This window comes from Coregonus lavaretus (assembly GCF_964263955.1).
Source record: "Coregonus lavaretus genome assembly, chromosome: 24".
Classification (NCBI taxonomy): Eukaryota; Metazoa; Chordata; class Actinopteri; order Salmoniformes; family Salmonidae; genus Coregonus; species Coregonus lavaretus.
The window spans coordinates 27,114,611-27,141,983 of NC_140011.1; the positions used below are offsets into that span (position 1 = coordinate 27,114,611).

Genomic DNA, 27,373 nt, shown 5'->3' on the forward strand with positions numbered 1-27,373 from the left:
ACTGGAGAGGGCCCTTACGTACGGAGATTCCAGGGACATCGATGCAAAATATCTGTGTAATGAGCTCAAAGTCTTGAGCAGGAGACTGGACAGTGAGGCAAAACCACTCGACGCACTGGAGTACATATCCAGACACCAAATGGCCTCCTTGTATCCCAATGCCTTTGTTGCCCTGAGAGTTCTTCTCACACTCCCAGTGACAGTGGCAAGAGAGACTCAATGGACTCGTCACCATATCAATTGAGCACGACTTCCAACAAGCAGTGCATGCTTTTGCTGCCAGGAAGGCCAGACGAATCAACTTGTCTTTGAATAAAAGATAAGTGTTGATCATACACTCGCATTAATTTGTAAGACTACTCAATTATCTATCACCTGTTTACTTTATTTTTTATTTTTTTATAGACTCCATCCTAATCTCGCTCTCTCATTCTCTTTCTCTCTCTCTCTCTCTGTTATATGTTAAATATGTTATATAATAGTGTTATTTTTATTGTAATTGTAACAATTATGGGATCGTGCCATGTGGGATAACAGGTGGCATATTATTAATAAGAAACTCGGTTTCCTACTATAGGTAGTTGGCTGCAAAGTGATAGCAACATTGTAACTCTCCGATGCAGGGGTTAAAGTACAATTCCCTTCTGCCTGGTAAGGGACCTCCAACATTTTTTATGGGCATAATCATAGAATTACATATGTAATTGGAGCCTATTTCTTCCTATTCCAAAAAATAAGTGGTAAGCCTACCTGTTTGACAGACACAATTATGCTACCCATAGATGTCGGTATAGCCAAATACTCCAATACTGTCGCATGCACTGATGAAATACCTCGGTGCCTGGGAAGGGCTTGTGTTAGGTTAAAACCAGGGCTCGAATTGAGTGAGCGTATCACATACCCTTTGTTAAAGAAAAGGGCAAAAAGGATATCTATTGTTTGCTTCATATTTTGAAAAAAATGCATAAAACGTTTATCCAAATGATATCAAGCGTTCTATAAGAATGCTTAACTCGGTGATGCCTTATGGTAGAAACAAGCTCTGAAATGCCCGCGAAAGACGTGACTCCGATGCATAGGGGGATATATTGATTCCTCTCTATGACATTCTGAAGCTGAGCTGCGGCCTATAATATTCGAGGATATATATATTGTCACGCCTATGGAGGCAGAACCTGATGACAGGTTGGTCATTATTTCGTTTTTGCAAATCGATCCATTTTCAATGTTCATTGTAAGGTAGTTCAATTCGACCAAAGATGGTGATAAATACTGACTTTGATGCGGCCCAAAACCTTCTCTCTGCCCTCCACCTCTGTAGCTAGCCTCGTTGAGAGCGTAGCAACAGTTTACTCGACTGCACATGTCGATACAGCAGCTCAACATGATCTTATACTGCCACCTATTGGGCAAGCAAAATAGTGCAGTTTGTGTTTGTGGAATTTGACTGCTCGGAAACTATTTGAAATTGTGCTGTATTTGGTAGTCTGTACATGTAAAATATAAATATTACTGCTAGCCGCCAATCAAGGCTATATGACTGGACTATTTCAACAGTAGACGAATGAAACAAATACTAAAGTATCGTTTTGGGGTGTTTTCCTTGAACTATTATACATTTCAACTTCAACGGGGTGACGTTAGAGTTGGACGTCCCAAGGATACCGTATAGCAACGACCGAGAGCGAACCCTTGCTTTGCAAGCCTTTTATATTTCAGTACTCCCCTGGCAGTAGAGTAAACTCAGCTCAGCTACTCTGTGTGCACTGCTGTCACAGTCGCCTTTTTACGACAAAACACCGCTGTCGTTTTTAGGCGCATAGGTTGGATTTTAATGCCAGAAAACCAAGGAAAGTTAATTTGTTTTTATCAAGCTTCAGTATAGTCCAGTACATATAATATTGCATCCGAGTTTATCGAATAAATACGATTTAGAAAGAAATGGAGGGGCTCTTCCACGAAGATTTGGCAGCCTTGTCAGATTTGGATGAACAAAGTTTGTTGGAATCCCTGAGTCAACGGTTCAAACAAGATCGCATCTATGTAAGTAAAAGTTCAGACTTGAAATGTGCATGTGACTGTTGTGGGAAAAGCAACGTGGTCTCAGAGCATGTCGTATTATTCTGTATGTAAATCCGAGACTGTACATTTAGAATGATATTTAACTGTACATTTAGAATGATATTTTACGTCTCGCATGGTATGTATTAATTTGTGGACGTCCATCATCCATTTCGTATGATATGCTACGAACTACAATTTGTATGATATGTTACGAATTGCAATTCGTACAATATTTTACGAATTTGCAAAAGGCACAATATGTTACGAATGGGCAAAACGTATGATATGTAAAGAATTCCAATTTCTAAGTTGTTGTAACTAACGTTAGCTAGGTGGCTAACACTAACTTTAGCTGGGCAGGGCTAACGTTAGCGCTAGGGTTAGGGCAGGGTTCCCTAACTGGCGGTGGTTTAATTTGGCCCCCCAAGTTTTCTGAGCAAAAATAAATAAATAACATAACAGCGCTCATCAGGCTATGATTCTGTTAACCTCTTAAGGATCGGACCCTTTTTTTTCAATTTTCGCCTAAAATCAAATCTAACTGCCTGTAGCAAGGATATGCATATTCTTGATACCATTTGAAAGGAAACATTTGAAGTTTGTGGAAATGTGAAATTAATTTAGGAGAATATAACACATTAGATCTGGTAATAGATATACAAACAAACAAAAAAGTGTTTTTATTTTTTTATCTTTTTTGAAATGCAAGAGAAAAGCCACAATATAATTTTGCAGTTTAGGCGCAATTTAGATTTTGGCCACTAGATTGTAGCAGTGTGTTTGCAAAGTTTCAGATTGATCCAGGGAAGCATTGCAATACTGGACTATTTTGTATCAAGTCTGCCCAAATGTGCCGAATTGGTCAATTGATACATTTTCAAGTGCATAACTATAGAGAACATACAACAATGATATGGTAATACAAAATGTAAGTTTACACAGTCCCAGGATTGTCATAAATGATGGATCATTAGCTTATACACTGACTTTCACACATCTAGATGGCCGGGCGGGGTGGGTGTGGAGCCAGAGACAGCAGGGGTTCAAACTGTAGAACCTAGTTCCTACATTTGAATATAAAAATGGATTTTATCAAACAAAACTATGCTACATTTTATCTCTGGGAACCTTAGGATGACAAATCAGACCAAGATTACTGGATGTAAGTACATTATTTACCTTCAGAGGTGAATGTATCAAACCAGTTGCCGTGATACATTTTTTATTCTTGTGCACTCTCCTCAAACAATAGCATGGTATTGTTTCACTGTAATAGCCACTGTAATTTGGACAGTGCAGTTAGATTAACAAGAATTTAAGCTTTCTGCTCATATAAGACATGTCTATGTCCTGGAAAGTTGGCTGTTACTTACAACAGTCATGCTAATCACATTAGCGCACTTAGCTCAACCGTCCCGTATACGGGACACCGATTCCGTAGAGGTTAATGTGATTTCAGACTGTGTCAGCCTCAGCAGTCAGCCTTTAATCCCATTCTACCATGTCACCCATGTGTACACACATCTAGATGTCACCCATGTGTACACACATCTAGATGTCACCCATGTGTACACACATCTAGATGTCACCCATGTGTACACACATCTAGATGTCACCCATGTGTACACACATCTGCACTGTCAAAGTCCTGGTGTTTCATGTAGCCTAATCTGCAACATATCCCAACCAATCAAATTCCTCAACACACTGACAGATAAAATGGATTATCTAAATCTGTTTCAATTTATTTTATTACTTGACAGGCAGTAAACTCAACAATGTTGAAAGATTGGGATCTATGAACAACACAAATATTCAGTCATATATCAACATGTCATTTGAATTCATGCCATTGTTGGCTGTCAGAACAAAAACCTTTGTCAAATAAAATTGTAATTGTCAGATGCTTCGTAAACAACTGGTGTAGACTAACAGTGAAATGCTGATTTACAGGCCCTTCCCAACAATGCAGAATACAAAAAATAAAATAATACAAATAATAATAGTAACACAAGGAATAAATATACAATGAGATATGATAGCTTGGCTATATACAGTGCATTCGGAAAGTATTCAGGCACCTTGACTTTTTCCACATTTTGTGAAGTTACAGCCTTATTTAACATTTATTAAATTAAAACAAATCCTCATCAATCTATACACAATACCCCATAATGGCAAAGTGAAAACAGGTTTTAGAAATTTCTGCAAATGTATTAAAAATAATAAACAGAAATATCTTGTTTACGTAAGTATTCAGACCCTTTGCTATGAGACTCGAAATTGAGCTCAGGTGCATCCTGTTTCCATTGATCATCCTTGAAATGTTTCTACAGCTTGATTGGAGTCCACCTGTGGTAAGTTAAATTGATTGGACATGATTTGGAAAGGCACACAACTGTCTATAAGGTCCTACAGTTGACAGTGCATGTCAGAGCAAAAACCAAGCCATGAGGTTGAAGGAATTGTCCGTTGAGTGCAGAGACAGGATCGTGTCGAGGATCAGATCTGCAGCATTGAAGGTCCCCAAGAACACAGTGGCCTCCATCATTCTTAAATGGAAGAAGTTTGGAACCACCAAGACTCTTCCTAGAGCTGGCCGCCCGGCCAAACAGAGCAATCAGGGGAGAAGCGCCTTAGTCAGGGAGGTGACCAAGAACCTGATGGTCACTCTGACAGAGCTCCAGAGTTCCTCTGTGGAGATGAGAGAACCTTCCAGAAGGACAACCATCTCTGCAGCACTCCACCAATCCGGCCTTTATGGTAGAGTGGCCAGACGGAAGCCACTCCTCAGTTAAAGGCACATGACAGCCCGCTTGAAGTTTACCAAAAGGCACCTAAAGGACTCAGAAACAAGGTTCTTTGGTCTGATGAAACCAAGATTGATCTCTTTGGCCTGAATGCCAAGCGTCACGTCTGGAAGAAACCTGGCACCATCCCTACGGTGAAGCATGGTGGTGACAGCATCATGCTGTGGGGATGTTTTTCAGCAGCAGGGACTGGGAGACTAGTCGGGATCGACGGAGCAAAGTACAGAGAGATCCTTGATTAAAACCTGCTCTAGATCGCTCAGGACCTCAGAATGGGGCGAAGGTTCACCTTCCAACAGGACAACGGCCCTAAGCACACAGCCAAGACAACGCAGGAGTGGCTTCGGGACACGTCTCCGAATGTCCTTGAGTGGCCCAGCCAGAGCCCCGAATTGAACCCGATCGAACATCTCTAGAGAGACTTGAAAATAGCTGTGCAGAGACGCTCCATATCCAACCTGACAGAGCTTGAGAGGATCTGCAGAGAAGAATGGGAGAAACTCCCCAAATACAAGTGTGCCAAGATTGTAGCGTCATACCCAAGAAGACTTGAGGCTGTAATCGCTGCCAAAGCTGCTTCAACAAAGTACTGAGTAAAGGGTTTGAATACTTATAAAAGTAAATTTCAGTTTTTTATTTTGTATACATTTGCAAAAATGTAAAAAAAACTGTTTTTGCTTTGTCATTATGGGGTATTGTCTGTAGATTGATGAGGGGAAAAAAAACGATTTAATCCATTTTAGAATAAGGCTGTAACGTAACAAAATGTGGAAAAAGTCAAGGGGTCTGAATACTTTCCGAATGCACTGTACATGGGGTACCAGTACCAAGTCGATGTACAGGGGTACGAGGAAATTGAGGTAGATATGTACATATACTGTAGGTAGGGGTGAAGTGACTAGGCAACAGGATAGATAGACAGTAGCAGCAGCATATGTGATGAGTGTGAAAGTGTGTAAGTGTGTGTGTGCCTGTGTGTGTGTGTGTGTGTGTGTGTGTGTATGTGTTGGAGTGTCAGTGTAAGTATGTGTGAGTGTGTGGGTAGAGTCCAGTGTGTGTGCGTAGAGTCAGTGACATTGACTCTATGCAGTGACACTGGAGTGGTGTTTGTCTTTGAAAATACAGTACAGTACACATTAATTGGGCGGCAGGTAGCCTAGCGGTTAAAGTGTTGGGCCAGTAACCTGGTATACTCTCTCCCTCTTTCACTCTCCCTCCTCCCGCCTATCTCTACAAGACCTACATTGGGGACATCTTGGTGGCCATAAATCCATTTAAATACCTCCCTCTGTATGTGAAAGAGGTAAGTACTCCCACAAGACCAATAAGCATCCACCTGTGCTGGCAGACTTTCTCCTAAAAGCTGCCCTAGCTATCCTGTGACTCACTATGACCTGGCAAAAATTCAAGCTGGCATATTGAAATTAATACAGGCACTTCAACCCAGAATATAACTTATTTTCTTGGAATAGGACTAGACACTGAACCTGCAATTGCTTTTGGGACTTTTGAATAGCTCCACCAATATTGAGGCTTTAGCACTTATGCTTGCCTTATTAACTTAAGCGACATAACTGACCAGTAATCTTTAAATAAAATCTACTAAGCTGTTTGTAGACAATGGCTTTAAAGATGTTCCTCCTTGTATCTGTGCAGGTGTCAGAGAGGTATAAGTACCATGAGAAGAGCAAGCTACCTCCTCATATATTCGCTGTGGCAGACAGGGCCTACCAGTCCATGCTGGGAAGGTTGGCCACAGGACCCCGAAACCAATGCATTGTTATCAGGTGAGTCCATTAACAGTCTAGTACTTTTTTTTACACTACTGAGCCAAGCTGTACTGCACTAGCCTGGTTACACATCCACTATAATAGTTGCTGGAAACATGTTGTAAAGGACAATGTGAACAGAAAATATCCAATCCAGCTCTGTAACAACGATTAATATAATACACCGGTTAATGTAATAACTTTTCTATTTGTAATAACTTTTAGATTTTGTATGTAATAAAACCGGTTAATGTAATAACTTGCCGGTTAACGTAATAAAATGTTGAATGGTTAACGTAATAAAATTTTCCGCTAAATGTAATAAGTTATTACATTAACTGGTGAGTAACAACTTTTTTGATGAATAATGTAATAACTTCAACCAATCATGTAATAACATACCAAAATCAATGTTTTTATGTACTACTTTCCTCAATTTGATGCACCTACCACCACCCACTGACAATTACAACACAAACAAAGTCATGCACATCATACAGGAACACTCACAAGCACACATTGAAATGTACACACATGCACAGTCGTAGACACACACAAAAAAGTACAACAAATTCATTCACACACACACCAAAGTAACTAAATACTTATAAACTCACCGGCCAGTTTATTAGGTACACCGTTCTCGAAAATGGATCGCTCCTACAGACAGTGAGTCACGTGGCTTGCTATATAAAGCAGGCAGACAGGCATCGAGCCATTTAGTTACTGTTCGATTGAATGTTAGAAGGGGCAAAACAAGTGACCTAAGTGACTTTGAGCGTGGTATGATCATCGGTGCCAGGTGCACCGGATCCAGTATTTCAGAAACGGCCGCCCTCCGGGGCTTTTCACGCACGACAGTGTCAAGGGTTTACTGAGAATGGTGTGACAAACAAAAAACATTCCCACAGTGGAAGTCCTGTGGGCGAAAACAGCTTGTTGAAGAGAGAGGTCGAAGGAAAATGGCAAGAATAGTGCAAGCTAACAGGCGGGCCACAAACAGACAAATAACGCCGTAGTACAACGGTGTTCAGAATGGTGTCTCGGAACGCACAACTTGTTGATCCTTGTCACAGATGGGCTATTGCAGCAGACTCCTGTCAGCTAAAAACAAGAAGAAGCGGCTCCAGTGGGCACGCGATCACCAACACTGGACAATTGAGGAGTGGAAAAACATTGCCTGGGACATGACAGCGAGTTCAGTTGACTTGAGTGGCCTGCGCAGTCCCCAGACCTCAACCCAATAGAGCATCGTTGGGATGACATGGAACGGGCTGTTCGCAGCATGAATGTACCGCCGTCCAATCTGCAGCAACTGCGTGATGCCAACGCGTCAGCATGGACCAACATCCCTGTGGAACGTTTCCTACATCTTGTAGAATTCCCTGAAGAGAAGAATCAGGTTGTTCTGGAGGCAAAGTGAGGTCCAACCTGGTATTAGATGGGTGTACCTAAATATATTGGCCGGTGAATGTAAAGACCCACTCACAAGCACACATTGAAATGTACACACACACACACACCAAAGTAACTGCATACTCATACATGGAGACATAGTTTGGTGAAGTGTGGTTCACTTTACTTGATTATAGATTGACATGCATGAGACCTTTATGAAACCATTCATGACATCAGTGGAATGGAATTTTCTAAATAAAAGTCGCAATAGAAAACATATTTACTTAGGCCAGGATTCAATCACCCCTTTTTGGCTATTCACCATTTACATTTACATTTTAGTCATTTAGCAGACGCTCTTATCCAGAGCGACTTACAGTTAGTGAGTGCATACATTTTTCATACTGGCCGCCCGTGGGAAACGAACCCACAACCCTGGCATTGCAAGCGCCATGCTCTACCAACTGAGCTACAGGGGACTTATTCATTTAAAGGCAATGTTACTCCTGTCGCGAAGATTGCATTCAAAGTAAATGCTGCAGATCCTTGAAATGCTTTAAATGTCAACCTGTTTCAATTACAGTATTAAACTGTATTTTATAGTAGAAATATCTGGTGGGATTGAGCTGGATGGTTGCTGGTGTTACTGACTGGTTTAGTTTTGTGCAGAACGAGCTGACTAAATTCAACTCCACGATTTACGATGGTTGAGCGTGGGCGGACTGGAGTTCTGATCAAAAATATTTTATCAAAAACTGTGAATTATAGCACCCAAAGGATACCCCTGGTGTTATTTATTAGGGGTTCAGCAGCGAAGCTGGTGAAACCTGTTGTATTTGTTGGCATTTATTATTATTCCTCTTCTTCCGTAAGGAAAAATTCCAATGCAAATTCCTGTGAGATGGTATTGTTCGAGCTAGTCCTGGAAAATGTTGCGTTTAAAAACATGGGTACATAGATGATATGTGCCAAATTTGGTGCTGAACGGTCCAGCGGTCCTGAAGAAGAAGACGTTTAAAGTAGTCAACATCATTCAAAATGGTCCAAAAAACCTGAAAATCATATTACAGTGGGGAAAAAAAGTATTTAGTCAGCCACCAATTGTGCAAGTTCTCCCACTTAAAAAGATGAGAGAGGCCTGTAATTTTCATCATAGGTACACGTCAACTATGACAGACAAAATGAGAAAAAAAATCCAGAAAATCACATTGTAGGATTTTTAATGAATTTATTTGCAAATTATGGTGGAAAATAAGTATTTGGTCAATAACAAAAGTTTCTCAATACTTTGTTATATACCCTTTGTTGGCAATGACACAGGTCAAACGTTTTCTGTAAGTCTTCACAAGGTTTTCACACACTGTTGCTGGTATTTTGGCCCATTCCTCCATGCAGATCTCCTCTAGAGCAGTGATGTTTTGGGGCTGTCGCTGGGCAACACGGACTTTCAACTCCCTCCAAAGATTTTCTATGGGGTTGAGATCTGGAGACTGGCTAGGCCACTCCAGGACCTTGAAATGCTTCTTACGAAGCCACTCCTTCGTTGCCCGGGCGGTGTGTTTGGGATCATTGTCATGCTGAAAGACCCAGCCACGTTTCATCTTCAATGCCCTTGCTGATGGAAGGAGGTTTTCACTCAAAATCTCACGATACATGGCCCCATTCATTCTTTCCTTTACACGGATCAGTCGTCCTGGTCCCTTTGCAGAAAAACAGCCCCAAAGCATGATGTTTCCACCCCCATGCTTCACAGTAGGTATGGTGTTCTTTGGATGCAACTCAGCATTCTTTGTCCTCCAAACACAACGAGTTGAGTTTTTACCAAAAAGTTCTATTTTGGTTTCATCTGACCATATGACATTCTCCCAATCCTCTTCTGGATCATCCAAATGCACTCTAGCAAACTTCAGACGGGCCTGGACATGTACTGGCTTAAGCAGGGGGGCACGTCTGGCACTGCAGGATTTGAGTCCCTGGCGGCGTAGTGTGTTACTGATGGTAGGCTTTGTTACTTTGGTCCCAGCTCTCTGCAGGTCATTCACTAGGTCCCCCCTTGTGATCATTTTGACCCCACGGGGTGAGATCTTGCGTGGAGCCCCAGATCGAGGGAGATTATCAGTGGTCTTGTATGTCTTCCATTTCCTAATAATTGCTCCCACAGTTGATTTCTTCAAACCAAGCTGCTTACCTATTGCAGATTCAGTCTTCCCAGCCTGGTGCAGGTCTACAATTTTGTTTCTGGTGTCCTTTGACAGCTCTTTGGTCTTGGCCATAGTGGAGTTTGGAGTGTGACTGTTTGAGGTTGTGGACAGGTGTCTTTTATACTGATAACAAGTTCAAACAGGTGCCATTAATACAGGTAACGAGTGGAGGACAGAGGAGCCTCTTAAAGAAGAAGTTACAGGTTGTCAATGGGTGCTGAAGGTGGGTGTGGTGTATGAATCAGGCGCAGGACGCAGAGGCTCAGTCCAAAAGACTTTAGTGCAAATTCACGAAAAGAAATAAGCACAATAAGCCCGAAGGCGAATACACGGCGCACACAGGCGTCAAATAAACGGCGCACTAACATGTGCAAAAATAACCTCTCCAAAAACACTGGAGGGAAATAAGTAGCTCCAACACGAAACAGAAGAGCAATCACACACAAAGACAAACACAACCAACGATAACTAAATAGGACACTAACGAGGACTAACAAGACACAGGTGTACAACATCAAGACAAAACCAAACGAACATGAAACATAGATCGGTGGCAGCTAGTACTCCGGGGACGACGACCGCCGAAGCCTGCCCGAACCAGGAGGAGGAGCAGCCTCGGCCGAAACCGTGACAGTACCCCCCCCCCTTGACGCGCGGCTCCAGCCGTGCGCCGACCCCGGCCTCGGGGACGACCAGGAGGACGCGGAGCAGGGCGCGCGGGATGGTCCCGGTGGAACTCCGACAGGAGAGATGGGTCTAGGATGTCCCTCCGCGGCACCCAGCACCGCTCCTCCGGGCCGTACCCCTCCCACTCCACGAGATACTGGAGACCCCCCATCCGGCGTCTGGAGTCCAAGATGGACCGAACGGTGTACGCCGGAGCCCCCTCGATGTCCAGTGGGGGCGGAGGAGTCTCTCCTATCTCATTGTCCTGGAGTGGACCAGCTACTACCGGCCTGAGAAGAGACACATGGAACGAGGGGTTAATATTCTTATACTCAACAGGTAGATGTAACCTATAACACACCTCGTTCAATCTTCTCAGGACTTTAAAGGGCCCCGACCCAGCTTCCGGCAGGGCAGGCGGAGGGGTAGGTTTCTGGTAGAGAGCCAGACTCGATCTCTGGGTGCGTACACCGGCCCCTCACTGCGGTGGAGATCGGCGCTCACCTTGTGACGAAGGACGGCCCGCTGCAGGTGGACGTGGGCAGCGTTCCACGTCTCTTCCGAGCGCCTCATCCAATCATCCACCGCAGGGGCCTCGATCTGGCTCTGCTGCCACGGTGCCAGAACCGGCTGGTAACCTAATACACATTGGAAGGGGGTTAGGTTGGTAGAGGAGTGGCGGAGAGAGTTCTGGGCCATCTCGGCCCAGGGAAGGTACCTTGACCACTCCTCAGGCCGGTCCTGGCAATACGACCTCAGAAACCTACCCACATCCTGGTTGACACGTTCTACCTGCCCGTTACTCTCCGAGTGGTACCCTGAGGTAAGGCTAACCGAGACCCCCAAACGCTCCATGAACGCTCTCCAAACACGGGAGGTAAACTGGGGGCCTCGATCAGACACTATATCCTTGGGCACCCCGTAATGCCGGAAGACGTGGGTAAATAGGGCCTCAGCGGTCTGTAGGGCAGTAGGAAGACCCGACATAGGGAGAAGACGACAGGCCTTAGAGAACCGGTCCACAACGACCAGGATGGTGGTATTCCCCTGAGAGAGGGGAAGGTCTGTCACAAAATCCACCGAGAGGTGGGACCATGGTCGTTGTGGAACGGGCAGGGGTTGTAACTTACCCCTGGGCAGATGTCGGGGCGCCTTACACTGGGCGCACACCGAGCAGGAGGAGACATAAACCCTCACATCCCTAGCCAAAGTAGGCCACCAGTATTTAGTGCTAAGGCAATGCACTGTCCGGCCAATACCCGGATGTCCAGAGGAGGGGGACGTGTGAGCCCAGTAAATGAGTCGATCCCGAATCTCGAGCGGAACGTACTTCCGACCCTCAGGACACTGTGGAGGGCTGGGGTCGGTACGCAACGCTCGCTCGATTTCGGCATCGACCTCCCACACCACCGGTGCCACAAGGCAAGACTCCGGTAGTATGGGAGTAGGCTCAACGGACCTCTCCTCCGTGTCATACCGCCGGGACAGCGCATCTGCCTTACCATTCTGGGACCCAGGGAACCTGGAGTACCCGGATGTACTCCAGGTTCCGATGGTCAGTCAAAATGAGGAAAGGGTGTTGAGCCCCCTCAAGCCAATGCCTCCACACCTTAAGGGCTTGAACTACAGCTAACAGCTCCCTGTCCCCAACGTCATAGTTACGCTCCGCCGGGCTGAGCTTTTTAGAATAAAAAGCACAGGGGCGGAGTTTAGGTGGCGTGCCAGACCGTTGAGAGAGAACGGCCCCTATACCTGCCTCAGACGCGTCCACCTCAACCTGAAAGGGTAATGCGGGATCCGGATGCGCCAGCACCGGAGCCGACGTAAACAGGTCCTTCAGTCTCCCAAAGGCCCTGTCCGCATCAGCTGACCACTGCAGGCGCACCGGACCCCCTTTCAGAAGGGACGTGATGGGAGCTGCCACCTGTCCAAAACCCCGGATAAACCTCCGGTAGTAATTCGCAAAGCCCAAGAACTGCTGCACCTCTTTTACAGTAGTTGGGGTTTGCCAATTACGCACAGCGGACACACGATCCACCTCCATTCTCACCCCTGACGCGGACAACCGATAACCCAAAAAGGAGACCGACTCCTGGAAAAACAGACATTTCTCTGCCTTGACATATAGGTCGTGCTCCAACAGCCTCCTCAATACACGACGCACCAGGGTTACATGCTCGGCTCGGGTAGACGAGTACACCAGAATATCATCAATGTACACGACCACCCCTTGTCCCTGCATATCCCGGAAAATGTCATCTACGAAGGATTGGAAGACTGATGGAGCATTCATCAACCCATATGGCATGACCAGATACTCGAAATGACCTGACGTGGTACTAAACGCTGTCTTCCATTCGTCGCCCTCCCTTATGCGCACCAAGTTATACGCGCTCCTGAGATCCAATTTTGTGAAAAACCGCGCTCCATGCAATGACTCCGTCATGGTCGCAATCAGAGGGAGTGGATAACTGTATTTCACAGTAATCTGATTGAGACCACGGTAATCAGTGCACGGGCGCAACCCTCCATCTTTCTTCTTCACAAAAAAGAAGCTCGAGGAGGCGGGAGAAGTGGAGGGCCGAATGTATCCCTGTCTCAAAGATTCGGCTATGTAAGTCTCCATAGCTTTTCTCTCCTCTTGAGACAAAGGATACACATGGCTCCGTGGGAGCGCTGCTCCTGCCTGGAGATCAATCGCACAATCCCCCTGTCTATGAGGAGGCAACTGTGTCGCCCTAGTTTTACTAAACACGAGAGCTAAATCCCCATATTCAGGCGGAATGTGCAGTGCGGGCACTTGGTTTGGACTTTCCACCGAAGTCGCCCCCACGGAAACACCCAGACATCGCCCCTCGCACTGAGCAGACCACCCATCGAGAGCCCTCTGTTGCCACGAAATAGCAGGGTTATGGGTGCTTAACCAGGGAATTCCCAGCACCACCGGGTACGCAGGAGAGTCGATCAGATACAGCTGTATAGTCTCTTCATGACCCCCCTGCGCACACATCCTAAGTGGCGCTGTGATCTCCCTAATCAGCCCCGACCCCAACGGGCGGCTATCTAAGGCATGAACGGGAAAAGGGTTTTCAACAGGTAGGAGAGGGATCCCTAAATCTAAACAAAACTTCCGATCAACAAAATTCCCAGCTGCGCCTGAATCTACTAGCGCCTTATGCTGGGAATGAGGTGCAACCTGTGGAAAACAAACAGGTATACAAAAGTGCGCAACAGAAAGCTCTGGGTAAGTGGGACGTCTACTCACCTGGGAGGCCCCCCCAGTGCGTGGCCTGTTGTCTTCTCCCCCGGAGAACCCTCCCCAGCACCTGGCCGCAGTGTGCCCTCCACGACCGCACTTGGTGCAGGAGACAGGTCCCCTCGGGCTCCTCCTCCTCCTTTCTCTAGCGCCGGCACCCCCGAGCTCCATAGGGCTCGGCTCGGAGGTGCCGGAGGGCGGAATGGAAGGACCCCCCTCGGGACGTCCACGGGTGGCCAGCAGGGTGTCCAGACGGATGGACATATCGACCAACTGGTCGAAGGTAAGATGGGTATCCCTGCAGGCCAACTCACGTTGAACGTCCTCCCGTAGGCTACATCGAAAATGGTCGATGAGGGCCCGTTCATTCCACCCTGCGTCCGCCGCTAGAGTCCGGAACTCTAAAGCAAACGCCTGTGCGCTCCTCCTCCCCTGTCTCAGGTGGACTAGACACTCCCCCGCCGCTTTGCCCTCAGGTGGATGGTCGAACACGGCCTTGAAGCGACGGGAGAACTCGGCGTAGGAGATGGTGTTGGCGTCCATCTTCCTCCACTCGGCATTAGCCCACTCCAACGCCTTGCCCGTGAGACAGGAGATGAGGGCGGAAATGCTCTCGTGTCCCGAGGGCACCGGGTGTACAGTGGCCAGGTAGAGCTCCACCTGCAGGAGGAACCCCTGACACCCGGCAGCTGTTCCGTCATACGCCCTCGGGAGCGAGAGCCGAATCCCCCTGGGTTCCGAACCTGGGACTGGTGGACCGGCCGATGGGGTGGGCAGGGTAGGTGGAGGTGTGGGTACCCTGCTGGCCTCCCATCGGTGCAAGGTGTTGATTACGTCCTGTAGAGCGGTCCCCAGTTGTCTTATCTGGTCATCTTGCCCACGGATATGCTCCTCGAGCGACTCAGGCGTAACTGCCGATCCTGCTGATTCCATTATGGTGTGTGATTCTGTCAATGGGTGCTGAAGGTGGGTGTGGTGTATGAATCAGGCGCAGGACGCAGAGGCTCAGTCCAAAAGACTTTAGTGCAAATTCACGAAAAGAAATAAGCACAATAAGCCCGAAGGCGAATACACGGCGCACACAGGCGTCAAATAAACGGCGCACTAACATGTGCAAAAAGAACCTCTCCAAAAACACTGGAGGGAAATAAGTAGCTCCAACACGAAACAGAAGAGCAATCACACGCAAAGACAAACACAACCAACGAGAACTAAATAGGACACTAACGAGGACTAACAAGACACAGGTGTACAACATCAAGACAAAACCAAACGAACATGAAACATAGATCGGTGGCAGCTAGTACTCCGGGGACGACGACCGCCGAAGCCTGCCCGAACCAGGAGGAGGAGCAGCCTCGGCCGAAACCGTGACACAGGTCTGTGAGAGCCAGAAATCTTGCTTGTTTGTAGGTGACCAAATACTTATTTTCCACCATAATTTGCAAATAAATTCATTAAAAATCCTACAATGTGATTTTCTGGATTTTTTTCTCTCAATTTGTCTGTCATAGTTGACGTGTACCTATGATGAAAATTACAGGCCTCTCTCATCTTTTTAAGTGGGAGAACTTGCACAATTGGTGGCTGACTAAATACTTTTTTCCCCCACTGTATATTGCATGAACAGCTTGATTTTGTGTTCTGATTAGTGGCGACCCATCATTCAGGGCAGGTAGGGCATTTTTAGCTAAAACATTTATACAAATATAAACATTGGGGGCTTACCTGTTTTGCATGTTATTTTGGCATTAATACATGTCACATACCAGTTTGCAAACAATGTAAAAAAAATCAAAAAATCATTGAGTTAATAAAGTTGCATACAAACATGGTCTATTTTTTGCTTTCTTGAGTAAGGCAGCTCCAAAATGCAGGTGTTTCAGCCTAGCTCAGTGCTTTCTGTGGTGGTGGGGCAGCCAGCAGAAAATACGGAGCGTAGGTGTTGGTAATGTTCTCTAGTTGGGCCATAATTAGCTCAATGTTCTGTCACTCGTGGGGACAGTACGTCACCGCCAAGTCTAAGGGTAGACCTTGACAATTCAAGGCGCTTGGGTGCTGCAATAGAGTTACATTAGAAGTGCCCATCCAAGAAGGCTCAAGGTCATTGGCCACAGAAAAAATTATGTCAAATCACGTTATATCTACAGTAGCTTTGATTGGACTGATCATGTCAACATCATACTTTCAAAATCTTAGCTAGCAGTCATTATAATGAATCAATTCGACAATCTAATGGCAAATCCTTTTTAATCCTAGTCATATGACGAGAAATAATGAAGAGAAATGTATAGATAAAACGTATCGGTGCTCATCGGCCATTGGACATTACACAAAAAGTTGGAAATCGCAAATTCAACAATGAGTGGTTTGGAAGGAATCAGTGACAGTGGCTAACTGCAAGCATTGCAAAGCAATCACTAGCCTGCTATTCAGTGGAGTGACTGTGTGGTCCCACATCTGGGATTAAGGGTCTCTTTTCCAAGTTTAAAATGATAAACATTCAACATTGGCCATGCTGTCAATGAAGCATGATTTGTGCTGCGCTCAAAACAACTGTTAACTCGGAACTGCGAAAACTTGACTTCAGTGCGTTCAAGACAACTGGGAAGTCGGGAAAAAATGAGCTCCGACTGGGAAATATTTTTTGAACGGTCATCCAACTCTGAATTGTAAGTTGGGAACTTGGGCCTCTTTCTAGAGCTACGACCTGAATATCAATGATGTCATCATGATTCAACCTTGTTTTTTTCCGAGTTCCCAGTTGTCTTGAAAGCACCATAAATCTTTGATGACAAAATGTGAAGACAAAATTTGCCCACGAAGGACCGCCGCGCCACCTTCCTGTTCAAGTGAGCACAGCGCAACAAGGTGAGTCCAAAAATGTATTGTATGCTGCTGCATAAATGATGTAATATGCCAGCTCGTTCATTCATGTCTTAATCGAACTTACGGATTGCCTCTTATCCTCTCGACGTCCCTTTATGCCATAGTTTGACATTTGTTTAAGCATGTCAGCCATATCAGCAATGTTTTTTTTAAAGGCAGTAAATGAGGCTGAATGAACTGTTTTGCTGCCAGACAAGGCTCCGCTGATAGCCAGGTGTAGCATTGGTAAGATGTTGGGACTGCTGTTGGGACAGCTTTATGTAGGCCCTAACAGTTTGTGTGCACCGTTTGTCACCGTTATAATGCAATTAATTTATTGTTTAGTGTTGTGTTGTGTAGTGGCTTTGCTGGCATGCAACCCACTTTTATTAATTTTTTGCACCACCAAGATTTACATGCTAAAATCGCCACTGGTTCTGATATTTGGCAAGCGTGGTAAACAGTACAATAGTAACTCATCCTAGGACAATGTGTCAAATTTTTCCTGATGGTGGCACAGTGGACACACAGCTGCAGCTTTAATTATTAAATGTTTTTACTCGAGGTGTCATAACAAAATGCACCCCCCTCCCCAACGCAAACAAATATTTTCACATGAACCTCCCCTTGTACTTAAAAAAATGTGCACACCCTCTCCCCTCATTGAATTAACAAAAAAATAATGATTACAACCTCAAATAACAATAACTGTAGCGACCCTGTGTTTATGAACGTGGATATCGACTTTACCACTTGCATTACCAGCACGGACAAGCTCAATCTCATTCAAATGAAATTAAATGAAATAACACATATGGAATTGATGTAGTAACCAAAAAAGTGTTAAACAAATCAAAGTATATTTTATATTTGAGAATCTTCAAATAGCCACCCTTTGCCTTGATGACAGCTTTGCACACTCTAGCTTTAACACTTTTTTTGTTTACTACGTGTTTCCATATGTGTTATTTCATAGTTTTGATGTCTTCACTATTATTCTTTAATGTAAACATTTTTAAAAATAAAGAAAAACCCTTGAATGAGTAGGTGTGTCCAAACTTTTGACTGTTAGTGTACATCCTGTAGATGTACATTATAACCGTTCAACATTTTATTACGTGAACCGGCAAGTTAACCAACGGTTTTATTAACCGTTGTTACAAGCATGGTTCAGTTTGGGTTGGCACGAAAGTGTGAAAAAGTTATAAGGCATCTTGAACACTATCCAGACATTTCCCGTCAAACAGCAACTAACACCAATGTCAGGTGGTTGTGCTTTGCTCAGTGTTAGCGGTTCTCTTTTATGCTCACATTGACAGCTTAGCTGTGCCCGTGTTTGTTGTGGCTGCAGATCAGCAGGCCCAGGCTTGCATCATGTCAGCATTACCCTGCTGCTATATGCTGCCATAGTGAAGAAGTCTTGTGTAGCCTCCTGGTGAGAACACACCGTTTTCCTCATCTGCCTCTGGTGGCCTTCATCTAGCGTGAAATACGGCATCCCTTTATTGCAGATGGAAGAAAAACACATCTCTTTCTTGTACTCTCCCTTTCTTTCTTTCTCTCTCCCTCTCTCTCTCATCTGAGCATTTTTCATAACCTACTCCTCATGGTTCCTGTCTGGTATCCTAGATTTCCATAGTTATCCCCCAAAAATCTCCTGGAAATGATTTTACAGCAGTTTTGGGACTCATAATTACAATACTACCATAGCAGTGGAGCTTGGTCAGATCACATGTGACTGCAGCATCCGGTATCAAGCTACAGAGGTTTCCACTACAGTAATGTGGATCCCTCCCTAAGGAATAAACTTACACTGAAGTTCTACCCCGGCATAAACCTACAGTAAACTTGGTTAACATGAGGGAGGTTCTCCTCAATGGGTTTATCAGAGGTTTAGGAGCTTAACTTTAGCCCTGTCAATCATTTCAGTGGAGGATATTTTGTACTGTACTTTGCTCTCCACTGCTGCAGGCTACAGCCCCTCCCTGTGTTTTTAGATGTCGGTGTAGGGATTTGAATACTGTAATTTCAAACACGTTGTCACTTCAATGAAAGTGAAATATATGCAACCTGTGTGTGAATGTTTAATAATTTAAGCCACTTTTTACCCCTTTTCTCTAAGATAAAATGTCAAATGGCATAACATACAACTTTAGACTGAAAAGTAACATCAGCAAACCAGACCATGGATTCTCCAGCTGTGTCCTTTTTAGGAAAGTGAAACATGAGGGTATTCATGGCCGGAAGCAGGTGTTAATGCAAATGATTCGTAGACAGGAAGGGTGAACACATCTGAAAGCTTATAAACTGATTTACAAGCATTCCTATATTTGTTACATGTTTTCTCTTAGTCTGAAACTTTAAGAATGGCAATATGTGTAGTTTGCATCTGTGGACAGGTTGATTGATAAACTTTTGCTGAAACCATATCGACCCTACAATGAAAGTGAGATGTTTCTGTTCTGTTTTACATCCACAGAAGCTTGTGGATCCATCTGGAAAGAGGGGGGCTTATATAAATACATGAAGGCATGAATGGAAGGACTTGTGTACTTTTCCTGATCTATGCGGTTGTTGGTTGTATAGTATTTGCCCTTTTGTTGTTCCAAGCGCATGCCTTCCCAGCAGCCTCAGCATTGTTTGAATGGGGCCAGTCGTCCTGGGTTACAGCGATGTCACTGATGAATGAGCCAGTCAGCCAGTCAGGGGGTGGAAGGGGCTGAATGAGGCTAATAATTGTTTGAGGCAACAAGGAAAGAATGTGATTGACGACCTACCATGACCTATACAATGTCAGGGAGAGAAAACACCAGCCTAAATGCGTAGTTATACCCAAATGTTAGGATGTAAATAACACAGACAAAAGGGGTAAAACGTTCAATAGGCAAAATGTATATTATATGACAATGGCTTTTATCTTGCTTCATTGTAGGCCAATAAACATGCTATAGAGTTGCTGTGGAGCCTAGACAATACATGGGAATAAGGAGAAAATGCATTCAACCGCCAGGCCTTATCAGTTCTCCCAGGATTTTAAACTATGAGTGTTGTTCTTGGACATGAACTTGCAGTTGGTGAATGTAGAGAGGTTTGACGCAAACTTTATGCAGAAAGTCAAGAAGACTGATGGTATAATGGAAAAACAACTAGTGCTGATGTCATCGAAACATGCCCAGCATTTAAATTTGATTTAAAAACATTTATTAGTGAAATGCCATTTGCAATCAGAGCTTATCACAATAGCCCTAGGCCATGTTTGGCTTTCTCCCCTTGGCAGAAAGGCGCATCCTGGCATCAACAGTGTAGCCTAAATACAGTGAAGCCACTATCAGCCGCACATGCATATTTGCATGTCCTATGCAAAACCCTGCACTGGTTTTCAAGTACTCACTCATGTGTACTGCTTATCAGTTTGGTAGAGAGATACATCAATCTCCTGCAATTTGGCTGCCAAATGTCCTTCTAATTCTGGGTCACTAGAAACATGAACACGCTTGTAAACAATCATGTTGAAGCCTAGTTTAATTAGGAATATGGTTCAGAACAAGGTAGATTAAAAAGTCGGATGACATTCTGAGGTGACACTGTATAGTGATTGTGTTATCTGTGCCAAATGAATCTGCCAGTCACAGTGTTCAGAATGTCTATCTCTGCTTTTTTCTTCTTTGAATTTGAGCAATTGAGTAAATGTCCATATTCAATGTCATACTACAGCCGTGCTACATACAGTTGAAGTCGGAAGTTTACATACACTTAGGTTGGAGTCATTAAAACTTGTTTTTCAACCACTCCACAAATTTCCTGTTAACAAACTATAGTTTTGGCGAGTCGGTTATGACATCTACTTTGTGCATGACACAAGTAATTTTTCCAACAATTGTTTACAGACAGATTATTTCACTTATAATTCACTGTATCACAATTCCAGTGGGTCAGAAGTTTACATACACTAAGTTGACTGTGCCTTTAAACAGCTTGGAAAATTCCAGAAAATGTTGTCATGGCTTTAGAAGCTTCTGATAGGCTAATTGACATCATTTGAGTCAATTGGAGGTGTACCTGTGGATGTATTTCAAGGCCTACCTTCAAACTCAGTGCCTCTTTGCTTGACATCATGGGAAAATCAAAATAAATCAGCCAAGACCTCAGAAAAAAATGTGTAGACCTCCACAAGTCTGGTTCATCCTTGGGAGCAATTTCCAAATCCTGAAGGTACCACGTTCATCTGTACAAACAATAGTACGCAAGTATAAACACCATGGGACCACGCAGCCGTCATACCGCTCAGGAAGGAGACGCGTTCTGTCTCCTAGAGATTAACGTACTTTGGTGCGAAAAGTGCAAATCAATCCCAGAACAACAGCAAAGGACCTTGTGAAGATGCAGGAGGAAACAGGTACAAAAGTATCTATATCCACAGTACAACGAGTCCTATATCGACATAACCTGAAAGGCCGCTCAGCAAGGAAGAAGCCACTGCTCCAAAACCACCATAAAAAAGCCAGACTACGGTTTGCAACTGCAAATGGGGACAAAGATCGTACTTTTTGGAGAAATGTCCTCTGGTCTGATGAAACAAAAATAGAACTGTTTGGCCATAATGACCATCGTTATGTTTGGAGGAAAAAGGGGGATGCTTGCAAGCTGAAGAACACCATCCCAAACATGAAGCACGGGGGTGGCAGCATCATGCTGTGGGGGTGCTTTGCTGCAGGAGGGACTGGTGCACTTCACAAAATAGATGGCATCATGAGGAAGGAAAACTATGTGGATATATTGAAGCAACATTTCAAGACATCAGTCATGAAATTAAAGCTTGGTCACAAATGGGTCTTCCAAATGGACAGTGACCCCAAGCATACTTCCAAAGTTGTGGCAAAATGGCTTAAGGACAACAAAGTCAAGGTATTGGAGTGGCCATCACAAAGCCCTGACCTCAATCCTATAGAAAATTTGTGGGCAGAACTGAAAAAGTGTGTGCGAGCAAGGAGGCCTACAAACCTGACTCAGTTACACCAGCTCTGTCAGGAGGAATGGGCCAAAATTCACCCTACTTATTGTGGGAAGCTTGTGGAAGGCTACCCGAAACGTTTGACCCAAGTTAAACAATTTAAAGGCAATGCTACCAAATAATAATTTAGTATATGTAAACTTCTGACCCACTGGGAATGTGATGAAAGAAATTAAAGCTTAAATAAATAATTCTCTCTACTATTATTCTGACATTTCACATTCTTAAAATAAAGTGGTGATCCTAACTGACCTAAGACAGGGACTTTTTACCCAGGATTAAATGTCAGGAATTGTGAAAAACTGAGTTTAAATGTATTTGGCTAAAGTGTATGTAAACTTCCGACTTCAACTGTAGCTCCACTGATACACTTATTTAGAATGGTGTCCTGTACTTGTTACACAGTGGGGAGAGTGGAGCAGGGAAGACAGAGAGCACTAAGCTGCTGCTCAGACAGATCATGGAGCTGTGCAGAGCCAACTCTCAGCTGGAGCAGCAGATACTACAGGTAAGACCCTACACCAATACTAACATATTGCAGGAAAGAAATCTGTCATTCTCATACTATCTAATACTAATAGGGAGCAACAGATATTGCCGGGAAGACAGAGGTCTGTTATTATACCTATAACAATGCTGACTTATATCAGACAAATGACAGTAATAACAAATTGGGTTGGGTGCTGCAGGTACAGTGGGGAAAAAAAGTATTTAGTCAGCCACCAATTGTGCAAGTTCTCCCACTTAAAAAGATGAGAGAGGCCTGTAATTTTCATCATAGGTACACGTCAACTATGACAGACAAATTGAGAATTCTTTTTCCAGAAAATCACATTGTAGGATTTTTAATGAATTTATTTGCAAATTATGATGGAAAATAAGTATTTGGTCACCTACAAACAAGCAAGATTTCTGGCTCTCACAGACCTGTAACTTCTTCTTTAAGAGGCTCCTCTGTCCTCCACTCGTTACCTGTATTAATGGCACCTGTTTGAACTTGTTATCAGCATAAAAGACACCTGTCCACAACCTCAAACAGTCACACTCCAAACTCCACTATGGCCAAGACCAAAGAGTTGTCAAAGGACACCAGAAACAAAATTGTAGACCTGCACCAGGCTGGGAAGACTGAATCTGCAATAGGTAAGCAGCTTGGTTTGAAGAAATCTGGGGCTGGGGCTCCACGCAAGATCTCACCCCGTGGGGTCAAAATGATCACAAGAACGGTGAGCAAAAATCCCAGAACCACACGGGGGGACCTAGTGAATGACCTGCAGAGAGCTGGGACCAAAGTAACAAAGCCTACCATCAGTAACACACTACGCCGCCAGGGACTCAAATCCTGCAGTGCCAGACGTGTCCCCCTGCTTAAGCCAGTACATGTCCAGGCCCGTCTGAAGTTTGCTAGAGTGCATTTGGATGATCCAGAAGAGGATTGGGAGAATGTCATATGGTCAGATGAAACCAAAATAGAACTTTTTGGTAAAAACTCAACTTGTCGTGTTTGGAGGACAAAGAATGCTGAGTTGCATCCAAAGAACACCATACCTACTGTGAAGCATGGGGGTGGAAACATCATGCTTTGGGGCTGTTTTTCTGCAAAGGGACCAGGACGACTGATCCGTGTAAAGGAAAGAATGAATGGGGCCATGTATCGTGAGATTTTGAGTGAAAACCTCCTTCCATCAGCAAGGGCATTGAAGATGAAACGTGGCTGGGTCTTTCAGCATGACAATGATCCCAAACACACCGCCCGGTCAACGAAGGAGTGGCTTCGTAAGAAGCATTTCAAGGTCCTGGAGTGACCTAGCCAGTCTCCAGATCTCAACCCCATAGAAAATCTTTGGAGGGAGTTGAAAGTCTGTGTTGCCCAGCGACAGCCCCAAAACATCACTGCTCTAGAGGAGATCTGCATGGAGGAATGGGCCAAAATACCAGCAACAGTGTGTGAAAACCTTGTGAAGACTTACAGAAAACGTTTGACCTGTGTCATTGCCAACAAAGGGTATATAACAAAGTATTGAGAAACTTTTGTTATTGACCAAATACTTATTTTCCACCATAATTTGCAAATAAATTCATTAAAAATCCTACAATGTGATTTTCTGGATTTTTTTTCTCATTTTGTCTGTCATAGTTGACGTGTACCTATGATGAAAATTACAGGCCTCTCTCATCTTTTTAAGTGGGAGAACTTGCACAATTGGTGGCTGACTAAATACTTTTTTTCCCCACTGTATGAGAGACAGATACTACAGCTAACAGAGTAGACCAGTTTCGACACATCCCTTCTAACACACCTCAGGCTTGCCCTCATACCTCAATTTAAATCAATATGGATATGGAATTTACATGATACGAACAGAATGGGACACTCCTCTTATTGCCAATGCCTCAAACATAGTTTGAATGGGAGTTGGATGATGTTGCCCCTAGACACTGATCCAAAGCTAGTTTGCCAGCTTATTTTCAGAGTATGCAGCAGCAGTAGCATTGATGGAGGACTGATGAAGGACGTGCGGTAACACATTGATGACGTCACCATCTTGATCTTCATCTCTGTGTGTAGTTGTCACAGTAAATACAGGGCTTGTGACCTGTTCGTAACACTCATGCCGCGTTCGAAACAACTGGGAACTCTGGTCAAATCATGACATCAGTGATCTTCAGGTCGGAAAGTCGGAGCTCTGGAAAGAGGCCCAAGTTCCCGAGTTGGAATTCCGAGTTGGATAACCGTTCAAATCGATTTTTCCCAGTTGGAGCTCGTTTTCTTCCGAGTTCCCAGTTGTTTTGAACGCACTGAAGTCAGAAGTTGAAGATTTCTGAGTTCCGAGTTCCTAGTTGTTTTGAACGCGGCATCATTCCAACGTCTGTGTGTCAGCCATTTTAGTGTGTCACTCAGTGGAAAATAGGCCGTTTAAGGTCCTACTTTGTTCTTTTACGGCCCCACCTTCAGGTTGACTTGGTTTTTATGGGAGAGAAACAATTAAATGTCACGATTGCATTAAAGAAAGGGCTTTTCTTGAAATAGCCTTGATTGTTGTATTCCCATAGGCCTGCCCACTGCTTGGTCAGAGAATGTAGCAGTGATAAAGAGGTGTGTTCTAGAAGGTATAATAACAGGTTAGGTTACCTAAGTCTCAGTGTTCACCATTCTGTACCAACAAACAGAGCACACCATGCACTATGCAGATGCCAACAATTGGGAAATTAACCAATTGGCATAGACCTCAGTTCATTGCACACCTCTCGTAGATCCTAGTCTCAGATTACCTACTATATACCATAAACAAGACTCTGCAGTTTCAGTTGGCCCTAAGTCAAACGGCAACACATTACCCAATAACACCAAAGCATGTTTTTCTTGTTGGACGTGTAGCTGATGAGACGGCACAGTGGAGTATACCGGTTTGAACTCGCCCAACACGGAATCCCAGTCCAGAAATGATAGACATGGATTGGCTACATGCAGTTTGACATCGTAGGACATTTTCTTTGGTTTGTTTATAAAAATGAAAGGAGGAAACCCTCTAAGTCTGAAGGAAATGAGGAACTATAGAGATCCCTAGATAAGACTGGACTGCCTTGTCTGTTTTGTCTGGCCTGTATTAGCTCAAGGTTAACTCCAATGCTACAGAAACAAATTCTGGATTCTACTAATATTTTATGCCTATACAGTGCAATCGGAAAGTATTCAGACTCCTTGAATTTTTCCACATTGTTACGTTACAGCCTTATTTTAAAATGGATTAAATTGTTTCCCCCCCTCATCAATCTACACACAATACCCCATAATGACAAAGCAAAAACAGGTTTTGAGAAACTGAAATATCACATTTACATAAGTATTCCAAAGTTAAATCTAGAATCGGCTTCCTATTTCGCAATAAAGCCTCCTTCACTCATGCTGCCAAACATGCCCTCGTAAAACTGACTATCCTACCGATCCTTGACTTCGGCGATGTAATTTACAAAATAGCCTCCAACACTCTACTCAGCAAATTGGATGTAGTCTATCACAGTGCCATCCGTTTTGTCTCCAAAGCCCCATACACTACCCACCACTGTGACCTGTACGCTCTTGTTGGCTGGTCCTCACTACATGTTCGTCGTCAAACCCACTGGTTCCAGGCCATCTATAAATCACTGCTAGGCAAATCCCCGCCTTATCTTAGCTCATTGGTCACCATAGCAGCACCCACCCGTAGTCTACGCTCCAGCAGGTATATCTCACTGGTCATTCCCAAAGCCAACACCTCCTTTGGCCGCCATTCCTTCCAGTTCTCTGCTGCCAATGACTGGAACGAATTGCAAAAATCTCTGAAGCTGGAGACTCTTATCTCCCTTAATAACTTTAAGCATCAGTTGTCAGAGCACCTTACCGATCACTGCACCTGTACACAGCCCATCCGAAATTAGCCCACCCAACTACCTCATCCCTATATAATTTATTTTGCTCTTTTGCACCCCAGTATCTCTATTTGCACATAATCTCTTGCACATCTAGCATTCCAGTGTTAATACTATTGTAATTATTCTGCACTATAGCCTATTTATTGCCTTACCTCCATAACTTGCTACATTTGCACACACTGTATATATATTTTCTGTTGTATTTTCTGACTTTATGTTTTTTTTACCCCATATGTAACTCTGTTGTTTTTATTGCACTACTTTGCTTTATCTTGGCCAGGTCGCAGTTGTAAATGAGAACTTGTTCTCAACTGGCTTACCTGGTTAAATAAAGGTGAAATAAAAAAAATAAAAAAATTCAGACCCCTTACTCAGTACTTTGTTGAAGCACCTTTGGCAGCGATTACAGCCTCTGGTCTTCTTTGGTATGACGCTACAAGCTTGGCACACCTGTATTTGGGGAGTTTCTCCCATTCTTCTCTGCAGATCCTCTCAAGCTCTGTCAGGTTGGATGGGGAGCGTCGCTGCACAGCTATTTTCCGGTCTCTCCAGAGATGTTCGATCGGGTTCAAGTCCGGGCTCTGGCTGGGCCACTCAAGGACATTCAGAAACTTGTCCCGAAGCCATTCCTGCGTTCTCTTGGCTGTGTGCTTAGGGTTGTTTTCCTGTTGGAAGGTGAACCTTCGCCCCAGTCTGAGGTCCTGAGCGCTCTGAAAGCAGGTTTTCATCAAGGATCTCTCTGTACTTTGCTTCGTTCATCTTTCCCTCGATGCTGACTAGTCTCCCAGTCCCAGCCGCTGAAAAACATCCCCACAGCATGATGCTGCCACCACTTGCTTCACGGTAGGGATGGTGCCAGGTTTCCTCTAGACGTGACGCTTGGCATTCAGGCCAAAGAGTTCAATCTTAGTTTCATC

At 44.3% G+C, this 27,373-nt stretch overlaps 1 protein-coding gene across 2 annotated transcripts in view; it reads left to right on the forward strand.

Moving 5' to 3' along the window:
- Nucleotides 1–1,682: 1,682 nt before the first annotated feature.
- Nucleotides 1,683–27,373, forward strand: part of LOC311099455 (myosin-IIIb-like) — a 54,140-nt gene continuing 28,449 nt past the window's right edge. The window contains exons 1-4 of one of the 2 annotated variants that reach the window (XM_084140139.1): nucleotides 1,735–2,043; nucleotides 6,112–6,177; nucleotides 6,531–6,661; nucleotides 22,449–22,551. In XM_084140139.1, coding sequence (XP_083996265.1) covers nucleotides 1,942–2,043; nucleotides 6,112–6,177; nucleotides 6,531–6,661; nucleotides 22,449–22,551 — 402 coding nt within the window. In that variant the 5' untranslated portion in view covers nucleotides 1,735–1,941. Of the gene's footprint in view, nucleotides 2,044–6,111; nucleotides 6,178–6,530; nucleotides 6,662–22,448; nucleotides 22,552–27,373 lie in introns of both variants that reach the window. The other variant, XM_084140140.1, reaches the window with a different exon arrangement.